At 36.4% G+C, this 24,452-nt stretch overlaps 2 protein-coding genes and 1 pseudogene across 4 annotated transcripts in view; 2 read left to right on the forward strand and 1 right to left on the reverse strand.

The window, feature by feature from the left end:
• Nucleotides 1–768: 768 nt before the first annotated feature.
• Nucleotides 769–2,428, reverse strand: LOC109066116 (annotated as a pseudogene).
• Nucleotides 2,429–4,110: 1,682 nt separating this feature from the next.
• On the forward strand, nt 4,111–8,577 carry LOC109066093 (dnaJ homolog subfamily B member 12-like). 2 transcript variants are annotated; one of them, XM_042769079.1, is made up of 9 exons: nt 4,111–4,297; nt 4,758–4,929; nt 5,082–5,227; nt 5,319–5,495; nt 5,611–5,690; nt 6,695–6,804; nt 7,127–7,299; nt 7,444–7,578; nt 7,687–8,577. In XM_042769079.1, the coding sequence occupies exons 1-8, from the start codon at nt 4,123–4,125 to the stop codon at nt 7,566–7,568; spliced, it is 1,158 nt and encodes a 385-aa protein (XP_042625013.1). In that variant the 5' UTR covers nt 4,111–4,122; the 3' UTR covers nt 7,569–7,578; nt 7,687–8,577. The 2 variants fall into 2 exon arrangements, with proteins under 2 accessions (XP_042625013.1, XP_042625012.1); XM_042769078.1 differs by having other exon boundaries at nt 4,112–4,297; nt 7,683–8,577.
• Nucleotides 8,578–12,276: 3,699 nt separating this feature from the next.
• LOC109066091 (testican-2-like) overlaps nt 12,277–24,452 on the forward strand; it is a 30,178-nt gene continuing 18,002 nt past the window's right edge. The window contains exons 1-3 of one of the 2 annotated variants that reach the window (XM_042769080.1): nt 12,282–12,633; nt 22,839–22,847; nt 23,215–23,260. In XM_042769080.1, the coding sequence (XP_042625014.1) occupies nt 12,445–12,633; nt 22,839–22,847; nt 23,215–23,260 (244 nt within the window). In that variant the 5' untranslated portion in view covers nt 12,282–12,444. Of the gene's footprint in view, nt 12,634–22,838; nt 22,848–23,214; nt 23,261–24,452 lie in introns of both variants that reach the window. The other variant, XM_042769081.1, reaches the window with a different exon arrangement.

Genomic DNA, 24,452 nt, shown 5'->3' on the forward strand with positions numbered 1-24,452 from the left:
CAGTCAGACATAACTGTGTCATATTGAAGCCCATGATGGTGGATCTGTGTCCAGACTTAAACAGAAAGAGCATAGCACATGAAGGTGAAAAATGACAGTTGTGCTCATCAAGATATGTTTATTCTGTTGCATTGATATTTTCAAATGTGAACTTGCTGTTAATGCTTAAAGAATCTGTCCTATTTTCACAACTTGATCATACTTACCATCAGAATGAACAAATCCTGTAAGTATACATAAATACACTGGCTTCTCTGATCAAGATGGTTATGAAAGTATGACATACAGTATCTAACAGTGCCCTACATGTATGCAGCACTGCACAAAATGGAGGGATGACGCAATTGCACCCTCTAGTGATAATGTAAGGGATCTGCTAGAATCAAACTAATACGGCATTACTAAATGTGTTATTTTAGTATCATTGAGATGCTATTATAGTTATTATTGTTATAAGTTTTTACTATATGCACTGAAAGAAATTGCTAGTAAATTTCACAATTGCAAAAAAACAGCAAGTAACCATTTACATAGATATACAGAACAGTATTATTTTTTAAATGTCTAATATACACACACACTACTGTGCAAAAGTCAGTGTCAGCCTCCTTGTGCATACAAACATCTCACTGGATTATTACAATTAATGACAAAAGGAATGTTTGTAAATGTAAACTTGTATTTCCTACTGACACACTACAGCAAAGGATAAAAATAACAGGCTTAAAACCTTTTTTTTTTTTTTTTTGGTGAAAATACTAATGGCCTAAGACAGATTAGTGTATTTATTATTAAACTGTAATTTAAAATAAATATATGTCAAGAAGCAAAAATATATTTTATGGTTTTAGAAAACAATGATAAATATATAGACAGAGTAACTGCACTGACAATATTCCATTGACATTTAATGACATAAATAAAAAGTAATTTATCTGAATGAATTCCAAAACAACTCCTTTCACAAAAACAGCCACTATCGTTTAAACACAAGCACTAGTTCACAGTGAGGAGTGTGTGGAAACAGGTACACAGGGACGGCCACAGTTTTTGTGAAGGCTTCTCCAGTGATCTTCCTCTTATAGTCTGAACTACTGTGCACAAGCCTCTAAAGTTCCTCATTGCCTCCCCATCAGGTTTGCATGATATATAGACATGGCTTCTTATGGCTGGATGGTTCCTCAAGGCTCTGACAACTTGATAATGTAGGCCAGCCCTGGACAGATTCACCACAGCTGTCAGCCCGCCGTCACAATTCAAAGTGGCCATCAGATTTAGTACAACAACTTCTTTGCCTGAGAGAAAATCACAATTATGAACTGTGTTTAGTGTCCTCGACCTCCTGCTCAATGAGCTCGATGCCGATGACTCTCTCCATCTGTGGCGATAACGAAATGCCAATGGCTCCAGTACCACAGCAGACATCCAGCATGGGGCCTCCAACAGGGGCCCGATTCAGCTCTGAAAGAGTCTTGTACAAAGCTTCCACTGCTCCCCGATTCACCTGGAGGAAAGAATCAGCAGAAATGCGGAACTTAAAGCCAAGCACCTACTCAAAGATATGTATCGTGATTTCTCTCCAGTGACCACCATCGTGAAATAAAAGGCATGGTTTGAGTGGTGAGAGGCGAATAATATCTTCATAGTGCCTTGCAAAAACCTTGTGTTTTGAAGGCATGTTCAGGAGATGGTCACAGTGGACACAGACAATGTTGCCTGTTTTTCCATTGCCGATATAAAATCCAACAGTTTTTGGATTCCCATTTACCTCTCTGTATCCATCACTCACTGGTGAGGCTTCTATGAGAAGGAGGGGGAAAATGAAGTCATTTGAAAAAAGGGTTCATTGAGCCCTGAGCTAGCTGCTTTGTCATCTCAAGTAAGATGTTATTCTGTCGCTCTCGTTTCCACTGGAGCTGCTCCTCATAACTCATTCTCCACAGAAGAGTCACACTCTCAGCCAGTCTCTCTTCCCAGGAGAGAATATGCCAGTCAGCGGGTCTAGGTTTCCTTTTCTTTCTTCTCTTTACAAGCTTACAAACAGTGTTGACAGCACAGCGGCTGGTTATTGAATAACTGAAGCACGTTTTTGGTATAACGATTATTTGTTTCAACAGTGGCCATGTTAATTGTAAGAGCATTGTTTTATAGGCATGCGACATTGGTGCAGATTATTCAGTGCGCACTTATGGGTCACACGCTCAAACACACTACAGTAAAATGATGTTTATCGCGTCAGTACTCTAGATATATTTTTGCTTCACAACATAAATGTGTAAACTGTCAGCAATCCAGTCAAACACGTTTTGTTCGTTCTAACTATTTTCTATGTGCCCATAAACAACTTGACAAGACGCACTAATGACGCTACGTTACTACTTCTTCTTTTGGATTTATGGCGGGTTGCGAGCCAACTTCATAGGAGCATACCGCCACCTACTGTGATGGAGTGTGATGAGAATATTCGTTTCTGTCGTAATCCCCATATTCTGTCCATTAATCCACAATTCCTAATAAATCTTAAAATTGTTTTCCTACATTTGGACCATCATTTAATATGTTACTTAATATGAATTATTAAATTCCTAAGGATTGCAATTCAAGTTAGTTCGTTCCCTTTCCTTTGCATATGCAGTACATATCATCAAAACGTTTTCCACTGATGCTGCTATTAAACAAACATCACACAAACCAGTATTATGTTTCACTAAAAATGTGTAATGTTTGGTTAAGATTTGAATGTCTTGTTCGTATATGTGTGAAAATGACTTGTTCCCTACTACTAATATTATGATTTTACTTTTCTTTATGCTCCTTTGTACATTGTGATAATGCCGACTAGTTTGACAGTATATCTGCCTTTTAATGTTGCATGCTTTTAATATCAAATTTTTCCCTTCTGCCCTGTTAAGTGCAATATTTATACTTGGTTCATCCATCTTTAAGGATTCTTTGGCCATTTTGTCTACCTTCTCTTTTAATTCCCACATGTGCTGGTACCTATATAAAACGAGCAATTATTCCTATCTGTTTTATATTGCATAATGTAATCATGATTTCCCATAAAATATCACTTCTATTTGTTTGTATATGATTGTTACTTCCTTTACTAGTGCGCCCACTCTGCTTTCAGACCGCAGCAAGTTTCCGGAAGTACAAAGGGTTTTTATTTTTATTATTTGTTTCAGAATTATTTTTACATTATTATTATTATTATTATTATTATTATTATTATTATTATTATTATTATTATTAATAATAATAAATAAAATATATTAAAGAAATGTTATAAATTATATTGTACAAACACCTTCAGGAGAACAAACACATCGATAAGCAGAATAAACAAATTTATCAATAAAGTAAAAATAAAAAATAATTGTAAATAAACGTGACTAAAAATAGATTAAATTAAAAAAAAAAACTTTAAATAAAAATAAATGGAAGCATTCATAAGTAGATCAAACCTTATCAGTCTCAAAACATTTCTTATATTGCTTCAGGAATCTGTCACATTTTTATTTTAGTTAGTTATTGAAATACAAAGAACATAAGTTAAAAAGGGATGGAAAAATACAAACAAATGAACAAAGGACAATCAGTCAGAAATATAAGATCGTATAAGTGTGTGTGTGTGTGTGTGTGTGTGTGTGTGTGTGTGTGTGTGTGTGTGTGTGTGTGTGTGTGTGTGTGTTAATCATTATTTATGAGTTTAAGAGATTTTACAATATGGGAAACCTTAAGTAGCCTAAGTTACAAACCCGGAGCGTACCTTGATAGCAATTTGACGTCAAATATTAGTCAAGATTGTATCAAGATGCAGTATCATTTTTTAAATTCAGTTTGACGGCAATAGGAAGTTAATCCCACATTGAAATTGGTTTAATTTATATGTAGACTAATATTTTTGACGTTCAATTTAAATCAAATCAACGTCATGGTAAATTTTTGACGTCAGTTTAATTTGCATATTTGACCGGTTAAAGTTTGTTTTTTTATTATTAGTATTAATTTTTTTTTTTTTTTATGTCAATTTGACGTCTTTTCATCACTGGAAAGTGGACGCTCTATTGACTAGTGAAAAACTCTTGACGTTGTCGTAAACGTCATCAGGCTGCGCCTATGGGGTCAGCAAAGAGATCAGTCATCAGTTCCGCCGTCGCAATGGAATCAAACAAGGACGAAGCGGAGCGCTGCATCGAAATAGCGATCGCAGCGCTGCGAGATAATGAGCCCGACAAAGCCAGACGGTTCCTCGAGAAGGCGCAGAGACTCTTTCCCACCGACAAGGCGAGATGTGCGTGTTATGTTAATAAATGTATAGCGGAGATCGTAAGAGGTCTGTTAAAAGGCCACCGGAAAAGCTGAAGTCTGTAGTTAGACGGTAATTAAGGCCTTGGGATCTCGGTCTTTTATTATGGCTGTGAAATAACAGTATTTCCTACCTTCAGTTGATCAGTTGATCTGTTGTCGAACCATTTATTCACAATTCTTGGTTATATATATCACTTCTACTAGATGTTTATATAGTCTTTACATATGTAACTTAAATAATGTAATCGTACGTAATATAACCTTAATTGAAATGTAGTATTTATTATTTTCACTTATAGAGAGATAGATAGAGTGGGTTGAATATATAGATAGATAATTAGATTTAGTGGGTTGGTGGATTAAGGAATGATAGATAGATAGATAGATAGATAGATAGATAGATGCCAGTGCTTCTTATTTAAATGAAAGTGTTCCTTTCTCAGCTTTACTAGAGTCTACTGCTCAGGATGGAGGACCTTCCACAAGTGAAGAAAACATTAGAGAGAATGATGGATTACGAAACAGAAACCACAACACTGAAGATCACTCCTCTGGACATGGTGCCACAGAATCAACCAAACCATACACATCAGAGCAGCTAGATGCTGTCAAAAGGTCTGTTATTTGTTTCAGACTGCTTGCCTAAAAGTCAGGAGAATCGTCATTAATTCTGTGAAGAACATTTTGGTTTATATGTGTGCATAGAGGTTTCACCGCCTAACTACTTTCTTCCTATTTTACTGTGATCTGTCGTTCTCTTGATGTAGAATTAAGAGATGTAAGGACTATTATGAGATTCTTGGAGTCAGTAAAGAAGCCTCTGAGGAGGATCTGAAAAAAGCCTACCGAAAGTTGGCTCTGAAGTTTCATCCAGATAAAAACCATGCACCTGGTGCCACTGAAGCATTTAAAGGTAAAATGCATGACTTCAGCATTTCTGCAATCAGTATGGAGAACGTTTGCATGTGGTCTTCTCACTTGTTTTGTTTCCTGGTCTTCAACAGCTATAGGTAATGCTTATGCAATTCTGAGTAACCCTGAAAAAAGAAGGCAGTATGATGTTTACGGTGAAGAAAAAGCACACCCGACTCACAGGCATAGGACCTATCACAGAAATTTTGAGGCAGATATTTCCCCTGAGGACCTTTTCAATATGTTCTTTGGAGGTGGATTTCCCACCAGTGAGTCCTGTGACCTTTTTAAATGTGGTTTTAGTATTGCAACATGTCAGTGGTTGTGGTTGGATACATTCAAACCGCGAAATGTGTCTTTGTGCCATTTCTGTTTACGCTGTAGGTAATGTGCATGTGTACAGCAATGGCAGAATGAGGTTTGGCCATCAACCGCGTCACGAACGACAAGAACAACAGAGAGAAGTAAGAGCCCAATCTTCAAAGATTATAAGGGGTTTTGTGCAGATGTTTTACTTGTAGGTTAAGGTGGGGGAAGATGTGCATTTATTGTAACATTATTTACATTTAAGTTTAGCATGTACAGAATGATGAGGCATCAGATGGTGTGTTATTAAGGGGAATATTGTCATAGCACAACATTAAACATTAATATGTCCACAAGTCCCTCATTAACAAATAAACACAACAGCCTTTGATATTCAACATAACAAAATATCCTAGATATACTGTTTCGTCTGACTAGATCTCACAAATCTTGATATTTAGGTGAAATGACAATTAAGAAGGGCATAGCTCTTTATTAAATGTGTTATGAGATTGTCACAGATTGATATTTACTTAAGATGCAAATTTAATATATGAAGATGTATTTTCTGAGAATCTTAACAAAATGAATCGTTTAAGAGTTTATGCTTAAAACAAGAACAAACATTGTCAACGGGGTATGAAAACTTGTTTTCCTATTTGAATTAAGTTGATTGGCAGATATTTGTTCTTGAAATCTCGAAGAAACTCACTTCATTTTTATCAGTTTCTCATAAAACAAGACTTTAGATCTTTTTTAAGAAAATAAAACAAAATAGTGATGAGGAATATAATTTTTTTTTTTGTAGCGTGATCAAAAAGTATAATAAAAGTTATTTCCAATGTTCTAGTGGTTGAGAGCAGAGCTATTCAAGCCTTAAGCTTTTTTTTATATATATACAGTGAATTAAGCATGTTGTGTTCCATTCAATTTATTCCTTAATTTTTTGTTTACTTGATACTAAAAATGTCTTGAAAAGTCTTACATTTACCTTCATACAACCTACAGAAAGCCTGTGTGTGCCGTCTGTGGTTAAGAGAACAAATTAAAATTGTTTGTGATATGTTACATTGCATTATTTGAGCCAGTTGGTATGTATTTAAAAGACGTATTCAGGCATAGACGTACAGTTTAATTTCAATGAATGATTTTTATCATCCAGGGGGGCTTTGCCTTGTTTGTACAACTGATGCCAATACTCATTCTGATCATAGTCTCGGCTCTCAGCCAGATGATGGTTTCCAGTCCTCCATACAGCCTCAGCCACAGACCGTAAGACCAACATTAAACAAAATGTGCATTATCTTATAAAACTAAAAAAGATCATGTGTACTTGGTGTATTAGTATTATACACTATTATTTAACACTGGTGTGTGTTTGATAGTCATATAGCACTTTCTCTATCCCACTGTGTGTTTTGAGTTACTGTAGCTGTCACACTGAGCTAACAAAATATGGTTTGTTATATCTTTAAATCCCAGTCTTAAAAATGTTCAAAATCGAAGCAAAAATATGTTTATCTAGTTAAAGAATGATGGTTGTCATGCAAGTGATTAATATCTCTGATGTTATCAAACATTCCACCTGCTTTAGATCCATGGGCCACACAAACAGGCGACACACTGCCGCTCTGAAGGTGGCTTACTATGTGGGCGACCACTTCTCAGAAGAATATACGGGGATGAATCTTAAGAATGTTGAAGAAAGTGTGGAGGAGGACTACATTTCAAACCTGAGGAACAACTGCTGGAAGGAGAAACAACAAAGTATGTGACGCATATGAAGCTGCTTAATAATGCATGTTTATAGATGATGAATAAAGCAGTGTTTCATATATTCGACTTTGCCTGATTACATAATGCAAGTGTAATTTTGCAGAATATTCTAGACATCTCTGCTCTTGTTTGCAGAGGAAGGATTATTGTATCGGGCACGTTACTTTGGGGACACAGACTTATTTCAAAGGGCACAGAAAATGGCAACACCCAGTTGCTCAAAACTTTCAGAAATACAGGTTCTGTTACATGGACACTGAGTAGCAGAATGTGAGTTACTTTGCTTTTCTGAATTTTCAATTGTTTATCTAGTGTTTATCTAGTTGACCTGTTGGCATTCTTTAACCATGTTTTATCATTTTGTTCTTTTTCAGACAGTGTCCTGTTGAGACGTCATTTGAAGATGATCATATCCAGAAATGCTCTGTTCTCTTTGCTAAAATGGGACATTGCATTGCACCAGTTCAAGAGAAGCAAAGATAGCCCATCCTGGTGCCACAGGGGTTCACTCTCATCTCTCCTTCAAAATCTGCAGAAATTTCCAAGTCATGAAAGATCTTACCATCTGTGAAATGGTTTTAAATATGGATTTAAATATGTAACTAATAAAAACAAGCATTGGATGATTAGCTGGTAGAGAGGAAAGTACACAGCTGTTAAATGGTAATCAATGCTGCTAGCTTCCTGCTTTTCTTTTTTTTATATTTTCACCCATTCTTCTCAAAGCATTTTTTTTTCAATACCAATATTTGGGTTTTCTGAGCCAGTTCTGAAATTTCTAGTAGTGTTTAATCCATTTATCTGACCACAGGAAGGCAAATGATTATGCCGGTGTCATTCAGCATTCAATGAATTGTTCACTGTGGTTTTGCCTGTTGGATTTATAAAAAGATTGTTTGATATTCATGCAAATGGAAAAATAATAATTGTATTTATTAAATAGTATCATACTATTTTCTTCCATTTTAATTTATTTTTTAACAGAGTTTAAACCCAATTATTTCTGGTTTCACATTCCAAGCATATGTTGTGCTTGGAGCAGTCATTTACAAGAAAAAAAAAAGTTAATTTGTAGCCATATAAAGATAATTTTTTTATGTTCTGAAATATTTGCAAGCAGTGGTGCTTCAGAAAGACTTGTCCGTCTGAAAGTAAAATGTTCATTTTTTACCCTTCATTGACATATCTAAAGCAAACAATGTTTGTAATTACCCAAAATGATAAACCAAATTGAATTGGCCAAATTAAAGATATTTCAATAATTTTAAAGATCTGGTTGATTAATTCTTTTAGTAGGATCTTTTTAGACAGTAAGGCTGTCTTGAAGTGAGAACATGGCAACCGTTTTTGAAAAATAAGTCTGTTTGGACATACACTTTGGAGTCGATAAGAGGCTGCATCACTAATGCTGCATATATTAAAAATATAGTATAAACAGTCATATTGTGAGTTATTGCGATTTAAAATGAAAAAGGCTGAATTTTCAGCAGCCATTACTTCATTATTCAGTGTCGCATGACCCTTCAGAAATAATTTTAATATATTGATTTGGTGCTACAGAAAAATACAAATTTTTGTCCATATCTATTTCTCCTGCTGACCCCAAACCTTTGTAAGGTAGTATAGATTGGGATTTGCAGTCGACAAGTCAGTGTTAAAATTGCGCACCAGGAGGCAGTCATGAGCTTTGCTACTAGAAATCATTAAAGAAATGAACGCTGTTGCCTTCTCAAAATCTCTGTTCTGTGGTCATAACATTGGAATAACAATACATACACATAGAAAAAAAAATTAATATAAAATATATTGTTGCTAGCATTTAATGCTAGGATTATTAACTCTGCCTTTCCATCCCACAGTCACAAGCCCATTCCACATCTGTATGATCAACAACATCCACTTATGTTTGATCCATGGCAATACTTAAGGAAGCTATACCTATATATAACTGTCCTTTCAAAACCTGAAAAGCCATTTTTATGAAGATGAAAACCAGGTGGACTAATGCACACTGCAAGTGTCTTGACTGATGCAGGTGGGCTCAGTGTTGGTGGTCTGAGTTTCATGAAATCATGGACTGAGCTTATTTAATGGGCAGCACAGAGAGGGGAGGAGCAACAGAACAGTCCCTGGACTGCTTTGAGTAGCCAGAAGTAACCATAGAAACACCATGCTTTTAGGAAAGAAGACAGACTCCTGTTTTGTCTGTGATCACTGATATTTAAAGTCTTGAAACCATTATTATCTCCAGAACTATGAACTAACTGTGACTGAATCTGGAATGATAATATCATCTGACTAAACAATACTGGAGCATTTCTTGAGTGAGAGAGCAATGCACACTGTGTCTAAATAATGTGTCTTCATCCAAAACACTGTTCCATTTAAGATTTGATTTATTCCAGGGGAGGACGAAAAGGATCCCAGCTCCCAGAGGGACAGGAGAAACTCTGATGTTGTTGAACAGTTCTTGCTGAGATGTAGTGTTCTTTCATGCAGTTCCAATACGCAACCCAGCAAGTCTAGGTGTAAAATTACACTTAAGGTTAACATAGAGATCCAAGACACTTATCTAGTGGACCATGAGGAGGTCACTTTCCTTCAGTGACATTATTGCACAGATGAGTAATTTATTAAAATGTCATGCCATTTACAATTTGGCCCCCTTTTGGGGGAACCTAACCCTAAAACAACTCTGAAATCCTTCTGTCAGCAAAACTGTGCAAAACATTATGTTTACCAGTATAACTATATACAGTGGAAGGCAATAATAGGCTAAGGCATTGTTTAACGCCTTCAGCAAAGATTAATTGAGCCACTTTAAAGATTATGGTGTGCGCTTTAGAGAAAGAGAACGCAAGATGCTGACATTTTGAGTGCAGGACATTTTAGGCAATATAGAAATCCTGACAAGGATATGTCTGGGAAAAAGAGGATGTATGCTCACCCTAGCTGTATACAAAATAATTTTTAAAACCATTCTGATGGTACCACTGACTTCTAAAAAGGAGAATGGTTTCTGTTTTGTCCCACAAAATTCCATCTCCAAAATCGCAAAAATACACAAAACTGTAACAGTTACTTTAAATCAGTATTAGGCTACAGGCTATATTTATTTATTTGATGAGGACACGGGTTAGTCTATAGTCAGCCAGTCATTACTGATAGGTCTCATCTCTAAAGGGAAATGTTGAAGTGATTTGCCATGCAAGGTAATGAAATCTGGGACTTTTCAGACTTTCATTGCAGATGAAAGAATGAAATGAAGAAGGGTAAGTGTAGGATTTGCCTTCACTGCAGCATATCAGTGGCAGAAGTGACACTGCAGTGCTGGGAAGTGCTGAAGCAGGGAAAAACTGCACCCTGTCCTGGTCCATGTGGTACAACCTAACCTCTAAACATTGATGATCTATCTATCTATCTATCTATCTATCTATCTATCTATCTATCTATCTATCTATCTATCTATCTATCTATCTATCTATCTATCTATCTATCTATCTATCTATCTATCTATCTATCAATTATTTTGTGTTCTGTGACAGATATATATACAAAAAAGCCTTATGCCTCTTTAATAGAGACGTATGTTCTATGTCAAGTATGTTGAGGTTTGCATTGCTTGCCTGCAGCTTATGTTCTTTCATATGAATCAGGTGTCACACATATTCATACATACGTAGACCTATGTATGTATGAAACTACAGCAAGTGACAACTATAGTCATGGTCAAAAATGACCACTTGAAACCCCCGGTGGGGCTTTCAGGATTGTGTTACACTATACGCTGACATATTCACACACAGCTAAAGGATGTCATGTGTGTTCTGTCAATTGTCCTGTCAGTCAGTGCTTTGTATGTCACATCGTTTTGGTGTCAGTATCAGGGTGCATGTTTCTATCTGAGCACTTTAAGTTTTGTTGAAATAAAACATGGTATTTGCCTGCTTGCTTTGGTCCATAGTAATACACCTTATCAACCCTAAGCTGTAATAAATATCACACACTCATAAATGGTTTCAATCCAAACACCTATTCATGCTCCTCATTAATATTAACTGGTTGCACTTGGGAAACAGATTATATAACTTAATATCCTGCCATTAGCAATGAAATAATAAGATTTACTCTTGTGCACACAGAACATCTAATGAAACTGAAGGCCTGCTGGAAATGAAGGGGTAGCAAACCATTTTATACTCAATGTTCAGGTGAAACCTGCATAGCTGTTTAAAAATAGGTTGATACTATAGCGCAGTTTGGAACAAAATTATGTTTTTTCCTCCTCTGAATTCTGGGACAAAACAAGCTATAATAGTTGGTTTGGTATTAAAGCAAATTTCATGCAGATGCAGAAAACTGAAAGTAGGAAGTGAGTGGATCTATGTATGTAAACCAACGTTTAAAGTTTACATAAAATGTTTACTTTACAACATTTTAAGTATGTCAGGCCTACTTAAAGTAAAACATTTTAGTGTTGGCTAAATATTAGGCCTTGTCACTGGGGAAAATGTGATTCAAGTTTTTATTTAGAAATTAGCTATTTATTAATATGAACAAATTAATTTTTGACTGAATTAGTTCAATGAATAATTCAGTGAGTCCCTCACAAAGACAGTGGCTATTACAATTCCTGCAATATAAAACACTGTAGAAATAATATGAGTATGGTAGTGTCCAGTGGTGAATTCAGCCAGTCAGTTTCCTTAAAGGTGCTGTATGTAAGATTTTGACTCTACTAAAGCATAAAAATACCATAATATGTTTGCAGATTTTTAATAAATGCTAAGTTAACATACTTGTTTATCTGAAAAGCAATGCTACAGCCAGTTATTCTCCTTTGCAAGTTTATATTACAATGGGTATTTTCTGTTCCAAGTGATGATGGGTTAACTTTGATCTCGAATGATGCTATATTGTGACGATAACAGAATTTAATGAAATTCCGAGCGCGCATTCACTGACAAGCTTGATAGCAGCTGTTCTTGGCGTCTTCATCTCTCTCTCTCTCTCTCTCTCTCTATCTCTCTATACAGGGAAGACGCATCCTGTAATCAGGTCACACTTCACTGTGGTCTCAGCATCCGTCTCTCGCCCTTTGAAGCAGAGGAATCGAGACATCAGACAAGCGGAATAATGGTGGGGATGAATGATCTTGGATGTCTTCTCGTCCCATTGCTGATGCTCGTACGGGTTTCCGTGCAGGTGGACGTGAAGAGCGGGAAAGAACCGGAGAAAACGGGGAATTTCATGGAAGATGAACAGTGGCTGTCCACCATTTCCCAGTACAGTCGCAAGATCAAGCACTGGAACCGCTTCAGAGATGTAAGTTATCTTTGAGACGATGAATGATGACTCTATAATAATTATAATAGCTAATAATTAATAGCTCTCGAGATAGAATAGGTTGAACTGTTGAGTTCATGCTGTAAACGTACTAAAATGCTTTAAATGTATAAAAATATCTGTAAAAGACTTTAGAAAAAAAATCTTTGGATGTTTCTTTCAAAGGTGCTCAAATGGTCTGAAGATGCTCAGATCTTCAGTCAAACCATAAATACAGCCTACTTGGTAACAATGTACCATCTGTTGTTTGTTTAACTGACAATAGGTTTGATTACAGAATAAAGCAGATTGCATTAGAGTGTCATTCATTGCCCAGCTGGTTGATGTGATGTAATAATAGGCAACTTTAATAATTGATTAGGACTTAAAATGTATTGAGAGAGAGATTTATGGATCAATTTATCTCCCAAAGGTCATGTTGTAGCATGTGTCCTTGTGCAGGTATGTTATTTGATCCTTTATTCAATGGTATTTCTTTATGAATGTGCATAAAATCATCCCAGGCATTGTAAGGAATAATATCCTTTGTGGGTCAAAAACCAGTAATTATAATGAATATGCATAACAATCAAAATTATGTATGGTGATGATTAACATTAAGACTTAATATTTATTTATAGTTTGCAGGAGACCTACTGTTCTTGAAAACTAAAAATGTCCTTGGTAGTTTTCTGTTGAGTTTTGCTGCTCCAAATGAAACATTAAACCATCCAATAGAAACTGTGATTTATCTCCATCAGTAGTGTTTGGCCGGTAGCTATTTTTACCCTTCTAGAACTGGATTAAGTATATAACTCCTTAAATGATTACGGTGGAAAAACACATCTAAGAGAACCCTGAATTTATCAAAATGTGGGAACGAAAAGATTAAGTGTGAATTAGACCGGGATTATAAATAGAAGGACACAGCATTTCTACATCGGTGGCTTACATTCAAACTCGGCCCTGCAGCAGACTCGATATTCTCCAATCAATGGCTATTGATCACACCATCTAAAGCATATGAATAGCAGAGGAGAGATGCTTGTCCAACAAATGCGGGTGTTTTGATGGATGAAAAGAAAACCAAAACAGCTTTGAGGAAAAAAGTCCCAGCCATTTTACTGTCTCTGACTCAACCATCTAATTAAAATACAGGTTGTTACAGTTGTAAAATACTGCTGTTTCTACTGTACTTGAGGTGACACACTTCAGTAGCACTGAATAGCACTGGCCCATGACATGCTGTCTGCTGTTTTGTTTGGGTTGTCATGCCACTGCACAGATGGGAAGTCCCTTATTGTGAGTGATTAACATGCTTTTAACATGCAATATGTGCAGGATATGACGGAAGTAGGACCCCTTGAACAAAAAGACCCCTTGCACCAAAAAAGTAAACAGGTCTCCCAACCAAAATATTTATTCTAACTAGCTGCCTTACTGCCAAAGGAGTAACTTTTTAGCTTGATATATGCCCATCCACACACTTCAAGGATTCACATAATTTGCATAATATTTGGATATTGATTTTAATGCACTCACACAGACTATCAGCTCTGGCTACTGTCAAAACAAAAACAAAAAAATCATTAGAATCCATATTAAAATGCATTTGTAAGTGGTTTCATATCATGGTAAACCATGCTCATGAATGTATTTATTATTCTGAGATTGCAAGGATTGTGAGACATCAACAGGCCCTCTGACACAGTTCAGTACCTTTTTAACAGTCACCAGTTATCTTTGATCAGAGACAGAGATGGAACTAATGTAGACTCTGAAAATTAATCTCTCTCTGAATACGTCTTATTTAATCTTTAAAGTGTTGCTTGTGACAAAGGCAAATAATCCAAATTGATGTTGGCTTTTAAATTCTTTAGAGGTTCTCAGAGCAGAATAATGATATAACTCAAGCGAACACTGATGAAAGCAGCAGAACATGAAAGGCTCCTGAGCACACGCTGATGCATATATGGAAGCGTGTAATTTGACATTAATATTTTATGTTCATTGTGCATTCCATTCTTGGTTGATTCTAACATTTTTATTTTTTAGATACAGTATGAGACCATTGTAATGAGACTGATGTTGAAGTTCTGAGCTCTGATTACTTTTTATTTCATTATAAATAGAAATATTTAAATAAAATGTGTGTGTGTGTGTGTGTGTGTGTGTGTGTGTGTGTGTGTATGTATGTATGTATGTATATATATAAATGTAGCTCTTTCAAATTATGTAGATTCAGGCCATTTTTTTTTTAATTATTATTATTATTATTATTATTTCTTTTATGATTACTTGAAATATCACAGAAGCCTAAATGCTTCAAAAAATTTATGTGAACTACCAACCTGCTGTCAGGCCTTCTGTAATTCAAAAGTCTTGTTATGGTATGTGGATAGATTTTATTACCTTGTTTTGTCAAATCTATGATATCATATGAGATATGATACCTAAAAATGGAAAGTTGACACAAAGATCTTTCAGACAGTCTGTCTACCCTTCCTACAGATGAAATAAATCTAAAAATGGACTTCTTTAAAGTGAAGACATTGGTCTGAAAACGTTTTGCCTTTTGAGAATAGTCAGGGCATGTCAAAGCTATCCAGCTCATCATAATTTAGTCCCATCTGGGAATCTTAGTGAAGTATGTCAGAGTCTCATTTTACCATATTGAGTGAGGTCCATTTAAAAAGTCATTCTAAAAAAAAAATAGTTGCTTGATTTTATAATGCTTTTTGAGACTTCCAAAAAAGTGTCATATTCTTCAGTTTGCATTGAGTTTTGATTTGTATTTATTTAAGTATTTTTTAAATCATAGTGACTGATCAACTGACTGAATGAGAACCATTTGTGGCATGCTCTCTTATCTATTTCCATACAAGTGGAAAATTAAATCATATTTCATGGTCAGTATTTAAGACCAAATATACAGCAAGAATGTAATACACTGGGTCGTTTAAAATGACAAATCCCCATTATATTCATGATTGCCATTGCAACATTAATTTTGATGTGAGCTATATATCAGAATTTTCCAACATTACAGTCTACATATAAACGAGATATGATAAAAAAAAATATTTAAGGGAGTAAAAAAAATGATGAAATGGATCAATTTAGTGCACATTTGCTCGCTTGGACTTTCTTCCTATTAAACTTCTTGGGTGATATGTTCATGTTCATTATCTGTAAATGCATTTAGAAATACTCAGGGTAAATGACTCTAATTTCAACCCACACCTTACCCGGCTGTTAAAGAGAGAAACCAGGAGTGAATCCGTTATCTATGCTACTGCAAGTAAACAAACAGCAGCTCTGGCCAATTCTCCGGTGGCTGGCAAATACTCTCTTTCTCTCCCCCACTTCTCAATGTAGAAGAAGCTCATTAAAAATCTGTGCTTTCCCTTAGCCTCGGAACGCTGTGTCGGCTTGCACCTGTTATTCCTCCACTACACTTTTAATGAGGCAAAAATGTTTCAAGCCTGCACTGAAAATTGTCTTCCATTTAACCATTCACTGGCACTGAATTTAAAATGCACATTTCATTTTTTAGGGTGGGTGGAGGAAGCCTTTTCCCTGTGATTGCATGCTTTGATGTGTCTTTTTCTCAATTTATAAAATTTTCACTGTGGCTTAAATATTGAATGGTCTCTTTTTTGGACAGAACTCTGTCGAGGGCTTTGTTTGGCACAGCTAAGCAAGTATGTGTTCGTTGCTGACGAATGTGGTTTAAAATAACCTGGTGGTATGCAAATGCTCAATATTCGGCTGTCAAAAGAAGTGAGTGATCTCAACTGACAAGCCGATTGGATGTGCAGACCTACCGCAGAGAACTTCAGCATTGGCCTGCCTCGGTCCATCAAGATTCCAGTCGCTTGCTCGTGGAGGTAGGAATGCCCTCGCAAGTGCCAGAGCCGCATAGCATAAGGTCCATAATTACGAATAATGCAGTTTAAGATTATACACCCAAACACCCCATTAAGATCTCAGACATCAGCATTCAGTGCACCCAAATGCAAAACATTATGCTTTTTTTTTAATACAGTCGATGCATTTTTATGCACATCTGTTTGTCACTCTCAGCCCCATTTGATAGACTCAACAGGACGGATTGTCCGGAGAAGGAGGTCATGGGCCTGTGGGGTGGGGGAAATTAAGTGCGGTGGGATGGCTGTTGACAAAATCGAGTGAGAGCATTGCAGCACCACGTCTTGGCTATAGACCAGGAGTGTAGGTGGGCTTTAATTGAGTGGAGAGAAACTGGCCTTTCATCATTCTGCTCCTGGGGTCTGGGCCTTTCTTGCTGAATTAGACTTTTTATCTGGAGAGTGCAGGTGCGGTGCATGGTATACCCAGGCTAATTTTTGGAGGCTTTGGTCGAGTTCCAGATGTGAAATTGGTCTTACAACTCTTTTAACATGTCCTTCCTTTACCAATATGTGCAACACTTACTTTTCTGTCACTCTCTTGACTTGTTTCCTGCAGCCCCTGGGAGTCTGGGTACCAAACACTGTGTTCTCTGAAGATCAAGCTGACCTACCAAAACCGCCAAATAAAAAGGCTCTTGTTCTGGGCATCCAATTACAAATACAAGCATGACAGTGTTATTTTTGTCCCCAAGACTGCTTATCCTTGATGAAGGTGGCCAATTTAAGTGACTTGTTCTAAACCCCATTAAAGTACATTTCGCTTCTAGCATTAATGAGGCTGGATTAAGCCTAAAGTGCTCTGTAAAGGGATGGAGGTGACATGAACTGTCAAGCCTGTCACCCCCCCATATCCCCCCCCCACCAGGATTTGAGTCCCTCATGTCTTCCTTTCACAAGCAGAGAATGCCTTATTGACTGCTTCTAGTGTCAGATTTGCTCATTTAAAGGCAGCACTTGCCTGCGCTGTATTGTTCTCTCTCACTCTCACTTTCAGAGCTGTCAGTTGGGCCCTTAGAGTCTGTGGGAGTGTTATTGATGCTGAAGAGGTCGGAATATTGAACCTTTTCTGGGTGTGTTCGAGATCATTTAATGCTCCAAATCCCATTAAGAAAAGTATAAAGTTTATCTTAATGGGTTTTATGTCATTTCTGCACTGCTAGCATTGCCCATCTGCCATTGGTCTGGCTACCAGTCACTTTCAAAAGGATTTTTTAATTTACAAAAAAAAAAATAAAAAGCAATTAAATCAAATTAGAATCTTCCCAATTATAAAGAGCTTGAGTATTTAAAGTGGCAGATGCAATAACTGCAGCTTGCGCTTATAATAAACAGAATGTTATTGTCTGTTGGCGTGGACGCCAATATAACTATCATCGTAGTCTACTTTATAGTTACCATTTTTGGTGTAAATGTGCCTTTGCTCAGTATTAACTTGTTTATTGAACTATTGTATAACACTTCATTTTTTTCCAACCTGGGGCACAAGTTGGCAAACTATGATTTATCATTATAAGTTATTGCTTGAGTTGCTGAAATCGTTAATATTACAATGTGATCTCATTGTCCATCTGTGTATTGTCCATTATAGCACATTACAGTGCTGTGTATCTGTGCTAGATGGATCACTTTATCTGTTTACAGTGAGTCAGGCTTCAAGTCAAGCAACCTCAATTTGTTACATTTCTCATGCATCAAAGTGCACGTGTTAACCTCTTATGTCTCTAAGAGATAACTCTAAAAGTCACCCGCCTCAGTTATGTTTTCACTTAAAGGCATGAGTCAGTGACAAACACTCTCTGGGCATTCTCACTGAAAAGTCAGCACTCTCTTTGGAGTTCTGTCCTGGAGGAGCTGCCTGCCACTATTGGCTCTACAAAAACAGAATGGCAGGCCAAAGTTTTTTTCTACATGAGGAAAGCCATGATATGTTCACAGTCAAGGGAGTGGGCTGTTAGCAGTGCTTTTGATGTGCCTGTGTGCGGTTAATCTGAAAAGCCCATTCGGAAAAGGCCCAATGCATAAATCAAGTGGGAGGCTTGTGCTTGCCTGTCAGCTATAGCCGTGGTGTGACAGTGAAAACATAGTTTGGAAGGTTCTGATATATAATACAGTATCTGTTTTTCCTCTTGATTTCTTGGCTTGTGGAACACAGCCGATTAGATTCAAAGTCAAAGGGACAATGGATGTGTGCCTGGGGTGTTTATGAACTGTGAGGAGCCTGTATGATTCCCGGCAACACAGTGGAGTGAAGAATGTGTAGGTGTGAGGCTATTGTGAGGTCATTACCACCAGGGTTCATCCGGCTTTAATCAATTATGGAAGGCTGCTTCACTGTGCGCCTCCAACAAGGAATAATTTTGAGCATGCAAAACTTGTCATAGCGAATCTCTAGTATGTGTGGAAACAGAAAAGGCAAAATAGTCACAGCCAAACTTGAATCCCCTCAAGTTTACAAGGCATGACATGAAATTAAAGAGACAATGAGGTTGGAGGCTGTTAGCTGAAATCCGTGTGTCAGGCAAAAAAGCGACAAGGGCTGTCTTAAAAATTAAAATATTTTGGAGTAAAATGACTTTTTTTGTTACAAATTACAGAATTACATGATGAACACTATTGTTCAGTAGCACTTCAGTATTGTTCATTAGTGCAGAACATCTTACTTTAGTTCTTAACAACTAAAAACAAGGATGTTTTAGGAGATATGATGATGTAGTGTGTTTTTTCTAGTTGCATTTAGTATAAACTTGTACAAATATAATGCTCTTAGTGATCCTGATTTTATATGTGGCATACATTTATCACTGTTTTGTAAGAACAACTGTGCCTGTTTGGGGAAAATGTTTTTAGACTAAATTATACAACAAATCTCTGCAAATCTCTGTATATTTTTATTTACACGTTGTCAATGATTAAATAGACTGATGCATGTCTCACGAATCGGAATCACACATCACGGTTCTGATTTATTTAGAACCTGACAAATCCAAAAATTACTCACAGTTCTCTGAATGATTCACTTTCTGAGTGAGTCTGATTCAAACTTAACAGCGGGTTCAAGGCTGAATCTTTTAAGACTGACTCAAGAATCAGATCAGTCATTTTTCACGAATCGGACATCATGTAGTTCAAAAACACTTGACGTGAAAAATTCTTATTGTGGTATAATGTAGTAAAACAGAGATATTAAAAGATCCAAAATATAATTTATTGATTATGCATACTATATTCAGTCACTCAGATTAGCTAATAATATGAAAGCGTTTCACCAAAATACAAGTGAAGCATTTTCTTTATAATGGTTTTCTATGGAAAAGTGCTTAATGTGAAAATTTGTGCATTACAATCATATTTTGGGCTCATCTGCTTGCATGTATATCAATAAGTGTATGTATGCATCATAAATACGTTGTATACTGAATTTACTGTCTTAGTGCCATAGACTGTATAAAAACATGGACGTAGAGTCCGTGACGTCACCCGTAGATTCCTGAAGAGTGTTTTTGAAGCTCAAAGTGGGCAGAGCAGGCCGTCGCCATCTTGGCAGCGCGTCACCACACGTTACTCCCGGATAATTGAAAATGGGAAATGGCGGGAGCTGGTTGCTGAAGCCATGCCAACCTAGCTCAACGGCAGTGTCAGCAGCGGCAATCCACCTGTCACTCAAGTGACCACGCCCTTAATTATGTAGAACTTAAAGGCTTAATATAATTTAAATGGATGAGTTATAAAAAATTCACCCCCCTAACAGTTGTCATGAAGGGCAAAATTAGCTATATAGACTAAAATCAGTTTTTGAACCAGGATGTAAACGTTTTTTTCTGCTGTAAAGTTGCGCATTTTAACATGGGGAGTCTATGGGATTGACTCCCTTTTGCAGCCAGCCTCTAGTGGCCAGTTTTACAGTTTAAGTCAAGAATTACAGTTTAAGTCACTTCCTTGTTGGCTTCATGAGAGAGAGCTGGAGGTTGCCGCTTTCTTAGTACATTAGGACTTAGTACAAACCTAGTAATAAAATAACTGGCAGGCGGTGGAGGAAAGCCTTGTTTTGCCTTCCAGGTGGAAGGATATGACGTTACATGAAACCTGTGAATTGACAGGTAAATACACGTTAATATTTTGCCATATTTGGTGAATTAAGAAATTTAAATAAACTTCTGATGTAATTTGACAGTTTTGAATCTGTCACTTTTAATAAACCCATATTTTTAGTGATTTTAATTCCTTGACATATTCCTGCTGTGTCACTGTCGCAGATGTTTTCGTAGCAGCAGCAACACAGGAGCACAATGGTATGCTCCTGCATTTTTTTCTCTGCATTGTGATGTAACTGTTAAGTTTGAGTGAAAAAGACAGATTCAGTTCACCCACCAACTGCTGCTTGAACACACACACACACATGTATGTGTGTATCACTTTTCATCCTCTTCCAGGTGCCAGTCAATTGCTTGTATGTCATGTAAACATACACAGGTGTTTTGAGGGCCTCCAATTCAAAACTGAATTTACAGAGTGCATGTTCAGACATGCCCATTACATTGCAGAGATATGAGGGATAAAAGAGCTGTCAGTCAGCACAGGAGGGGTTGATGCATTCTGTGGTGTTTTTGATGAGACTGGGGTCCTCTGAGGAATAGTCCTGGCAGCCTTTACTCAAGGCAGGCCAAAGACGAGCTGACTCCGGATACAGGAGATGCTCATCTGTGGATGACTGCTTCCTAGACTGTGGTCTCAAGTGCTGCTGACTCTTGAAATGTCTTTATGCTATCAAAGACAACAAATTGTCGGGATTCTGCATCATTGTTACTAAATATTAAACATATTAAAATCAATAGTTTTATATTTTTGCATAATATTTAATTTAATCATGTTATTCACAGTGCTTCATTGGATTGTAATTCTTTCCCCCAATAAAGCCGTTAAGTACACAGCTTTGTACCTTTGTCTTTTTGTCAGATTTTTAGATACTGTTTTGTATCAAATTAAAGTTTGTATAGTTTATAGCTTGTTGATTTGATTTGTGGTTTATAAGTCTTGAACAAAGACTTTTTTAATCATCCCTATTGGAAAAATACTTCTGGAACAAATGCCAGTGAAAAAGTGGCTGGGCACTGTTGTACTCTATTAAGCTTGAAGAAATCTTAAGCTTTTTAAGCTTATAAGAAATCTTGATGATGATGTGTTGTGATGATGGTCATATAAAATTAGATGATATGTTGGGGCAATATTTTTGTGAGTTATGGTGATACTTTTCTATTCTGACTCATTCTTGCATCTTTTCAGAGAGGGGAAACACATTGATGTGGCACAACATTTTCCACATACTTCATGCTTAGTGTACAGCTCTCTTCTCAAAAAAGTGCATATCGAACGAATTAAGGGTTGTGTTTGCATGGGTGGCTGCTTCACTTTGCATAAACTAAGAGGTTTCACCACTCTGTCCATTCGATGTTTACTGATATGGACACCTAATTTCTCAGTACACAGTATCTACTATGCTAAGACAGCAAAAACTGACTTAAATAATGCAGGTATCAGGAACTCAATAACAAGGTTGTCCAGCACCAGGGATTGTTGCAGTTAAGCAATGCAGCACTGAATTTTGAGTCACTGGCCTTTGACAAGGTTATATCATAATAGGAGCACATATTCATACAGTAATAGTTTTTAGCGTGTATTTTTATTTTTATTTTAATTCAGGTCTTAAATAGATTTAGCAGTAATGTATTTTATCAAGGTCTACAAAAGTGGTTGGTATATATTCATGAAGTAGACCTATTAAGTTAAATATGTAACGAAAATGTCATTTTTCAATGGTCTACATTTCAGGAGTGATAAAGCATATGTATTGCCACTTGACTTATGACTTAAACATGTGCTGCAGAAAAATATATATTTATTGCGCTGTTGTAGCTGACAAAGCCAAATTCATTCAATATGCAATTCTACCTCGTTTATACATACAACTGCATAGATAAATGACTGCTGATGACATTAATAAGCTTGTGAACTTTACAAAAAAGGGTATTATTATTATTAGTCAGAGTGCTAAAATATTTCTAGTCTATAATTATCTTAAAGCAACTGCCTGTTTTATAAGGACACATGAGGGAATATCAAGGATATATTCAAAGTTTTACCCAGGAGGCGAATAGATGTTTTTTAGCAGTTGGAGCCTGTCTTTTTTCTTAATAGTTGCTTCTCAGAGATGCATCGCTCTCCTCTAACTGTCTCCTTATCTTTTGTCTTTGATTCATCTTTCTCACATTTCACCAGGAAGTGGAGGTCAGTAGTGCTGTATCATGACTTTGCTTCTGTTTAATGTCTCTTTTAAAATGCTTAATCTGATATTCGCTATCAAAGCTTTAGCCCACTTTTTGTGCTAAGTTGCTTATGCATCTTTGTTTGACATTTCAAGCGATCACCTTTTTTGCCTTGTTTATCTTTTTTTAGAATTTTTCTTCTTAAGTTCCATCCCTCCTTTTTCCATTAGTGCTTTTCCACAGCTTTTCACAATTAAAATATCTTAGTATTGTACTTTTATGTTTGGTTAATGATAGATGCACAGTGATAGAAGTATTATTCTTGACTAAATGCTAAAGTTTATTCTGTGCAGCACATTTGACTGTTTTTACTTCTTTGTTTTTGTCAGGACGATTACATCAGATCATGGGATGAAAGTCAAGGCTCGAATGAAAGTAAGTCATCTTTAATATTACTAATAGTATCACATTATAACATTTATTGAAGTGATCTTTTAGCCATTATATTTAAGTGTTTATTTTCAAATGGAGCTAGATTTTACATTAGGTTAAATATTCAGACTAGATTTTCAGAACTAGTGCCAATTTTAAGTTTTGTTTCTGTGTAAATGAAGTTTGTTGTTGTCATGATACTCGACATGCATTTTGTTTTCTGTCAGTTGCACACAAGAATCAACACAGTGTAATATATTCAAGGAAATCAGGACTAGTCATAATTCAGTATGCAGTATTCAGTAAGAAGTGTGCAAATATAACAATGATTTGAATAGATTTAAACATTTTCAGCAAGTCAGTGGGAGATTTTTTTCAAACTTTATTAGTTAATCTAATTTAAAAAAGCAAACAAACAAAAAACATTTTTAATAAAAATTGAAATTGTCTAGAATTAAAGTTTGAAACCAGACAGCATGTTAAGTGCTTTAATCTGAACTAATTACTGAATTCATTTGGTCAGAAATTTAATATTTAGTGTTTTAAAACAAACCCCTAACAGTGGCATGCAAGCACTGTAATTATTATTCAATGGTGCAGTTAGGCTTGACCGTGGTCTGCGTATGTTTGTCAGAGCAGACAGCCCTTCTTTTCTTCTTGGCTGCCAAACACTAATTGCTTACACAAGAGATGAGGTCATCTCCTCATTTTGCTAGAGTAAAGAGACTGCCCGGGCACATTTGAACATTATGTCTTGATTTTTCAGTTGAAGTGAAGTCCTCAGAATGGAGGAGTCCATTAGCAAATATCTCAGGATGTAATTAATGGATAATTGCTAGTTCCACTGAAGGCCCAGTAAGAGCCCCGGAGGCTTGATTTAGCACTGACTGACACTGGCTTTGTTCCTTCAAAGCACAAATCCACTTAAGCTTCATATGTCCAAGAAGAGAGGTCCATGAACCCGATGGTCCATTTTGCAGAGTTGGCAATAAAGCTCCTTGCACAGCCGCCACTACTCCCATCACAAATCTTTTGTTTGAAACTCATTAATTGAAGTTATTCTCTGTGACAGTTAGGGAATTATTATCAGATCCATTTGTCAAAGGTGTTACAGAGCAGGAATTCACACATATAACGCTAAATGTGATATTTAAGAGTTTGTATTTGTGCTATTAATAGTTTGAACATTTTAGTA

This window comes from Cyprinus carpio, chromosome A13, assembly GCF_018340385.1.
Source record: "Cyprinus carpio isolate SPL01 chromosome A13, ASM1834038v1, whole genome shotgun sequence".
NCBI lineage: Eukaryota > Metazoa > Chordata > Actinopteri > Cypriniformes > Cyprinidae > Cyprinus > Cyprinus carpio.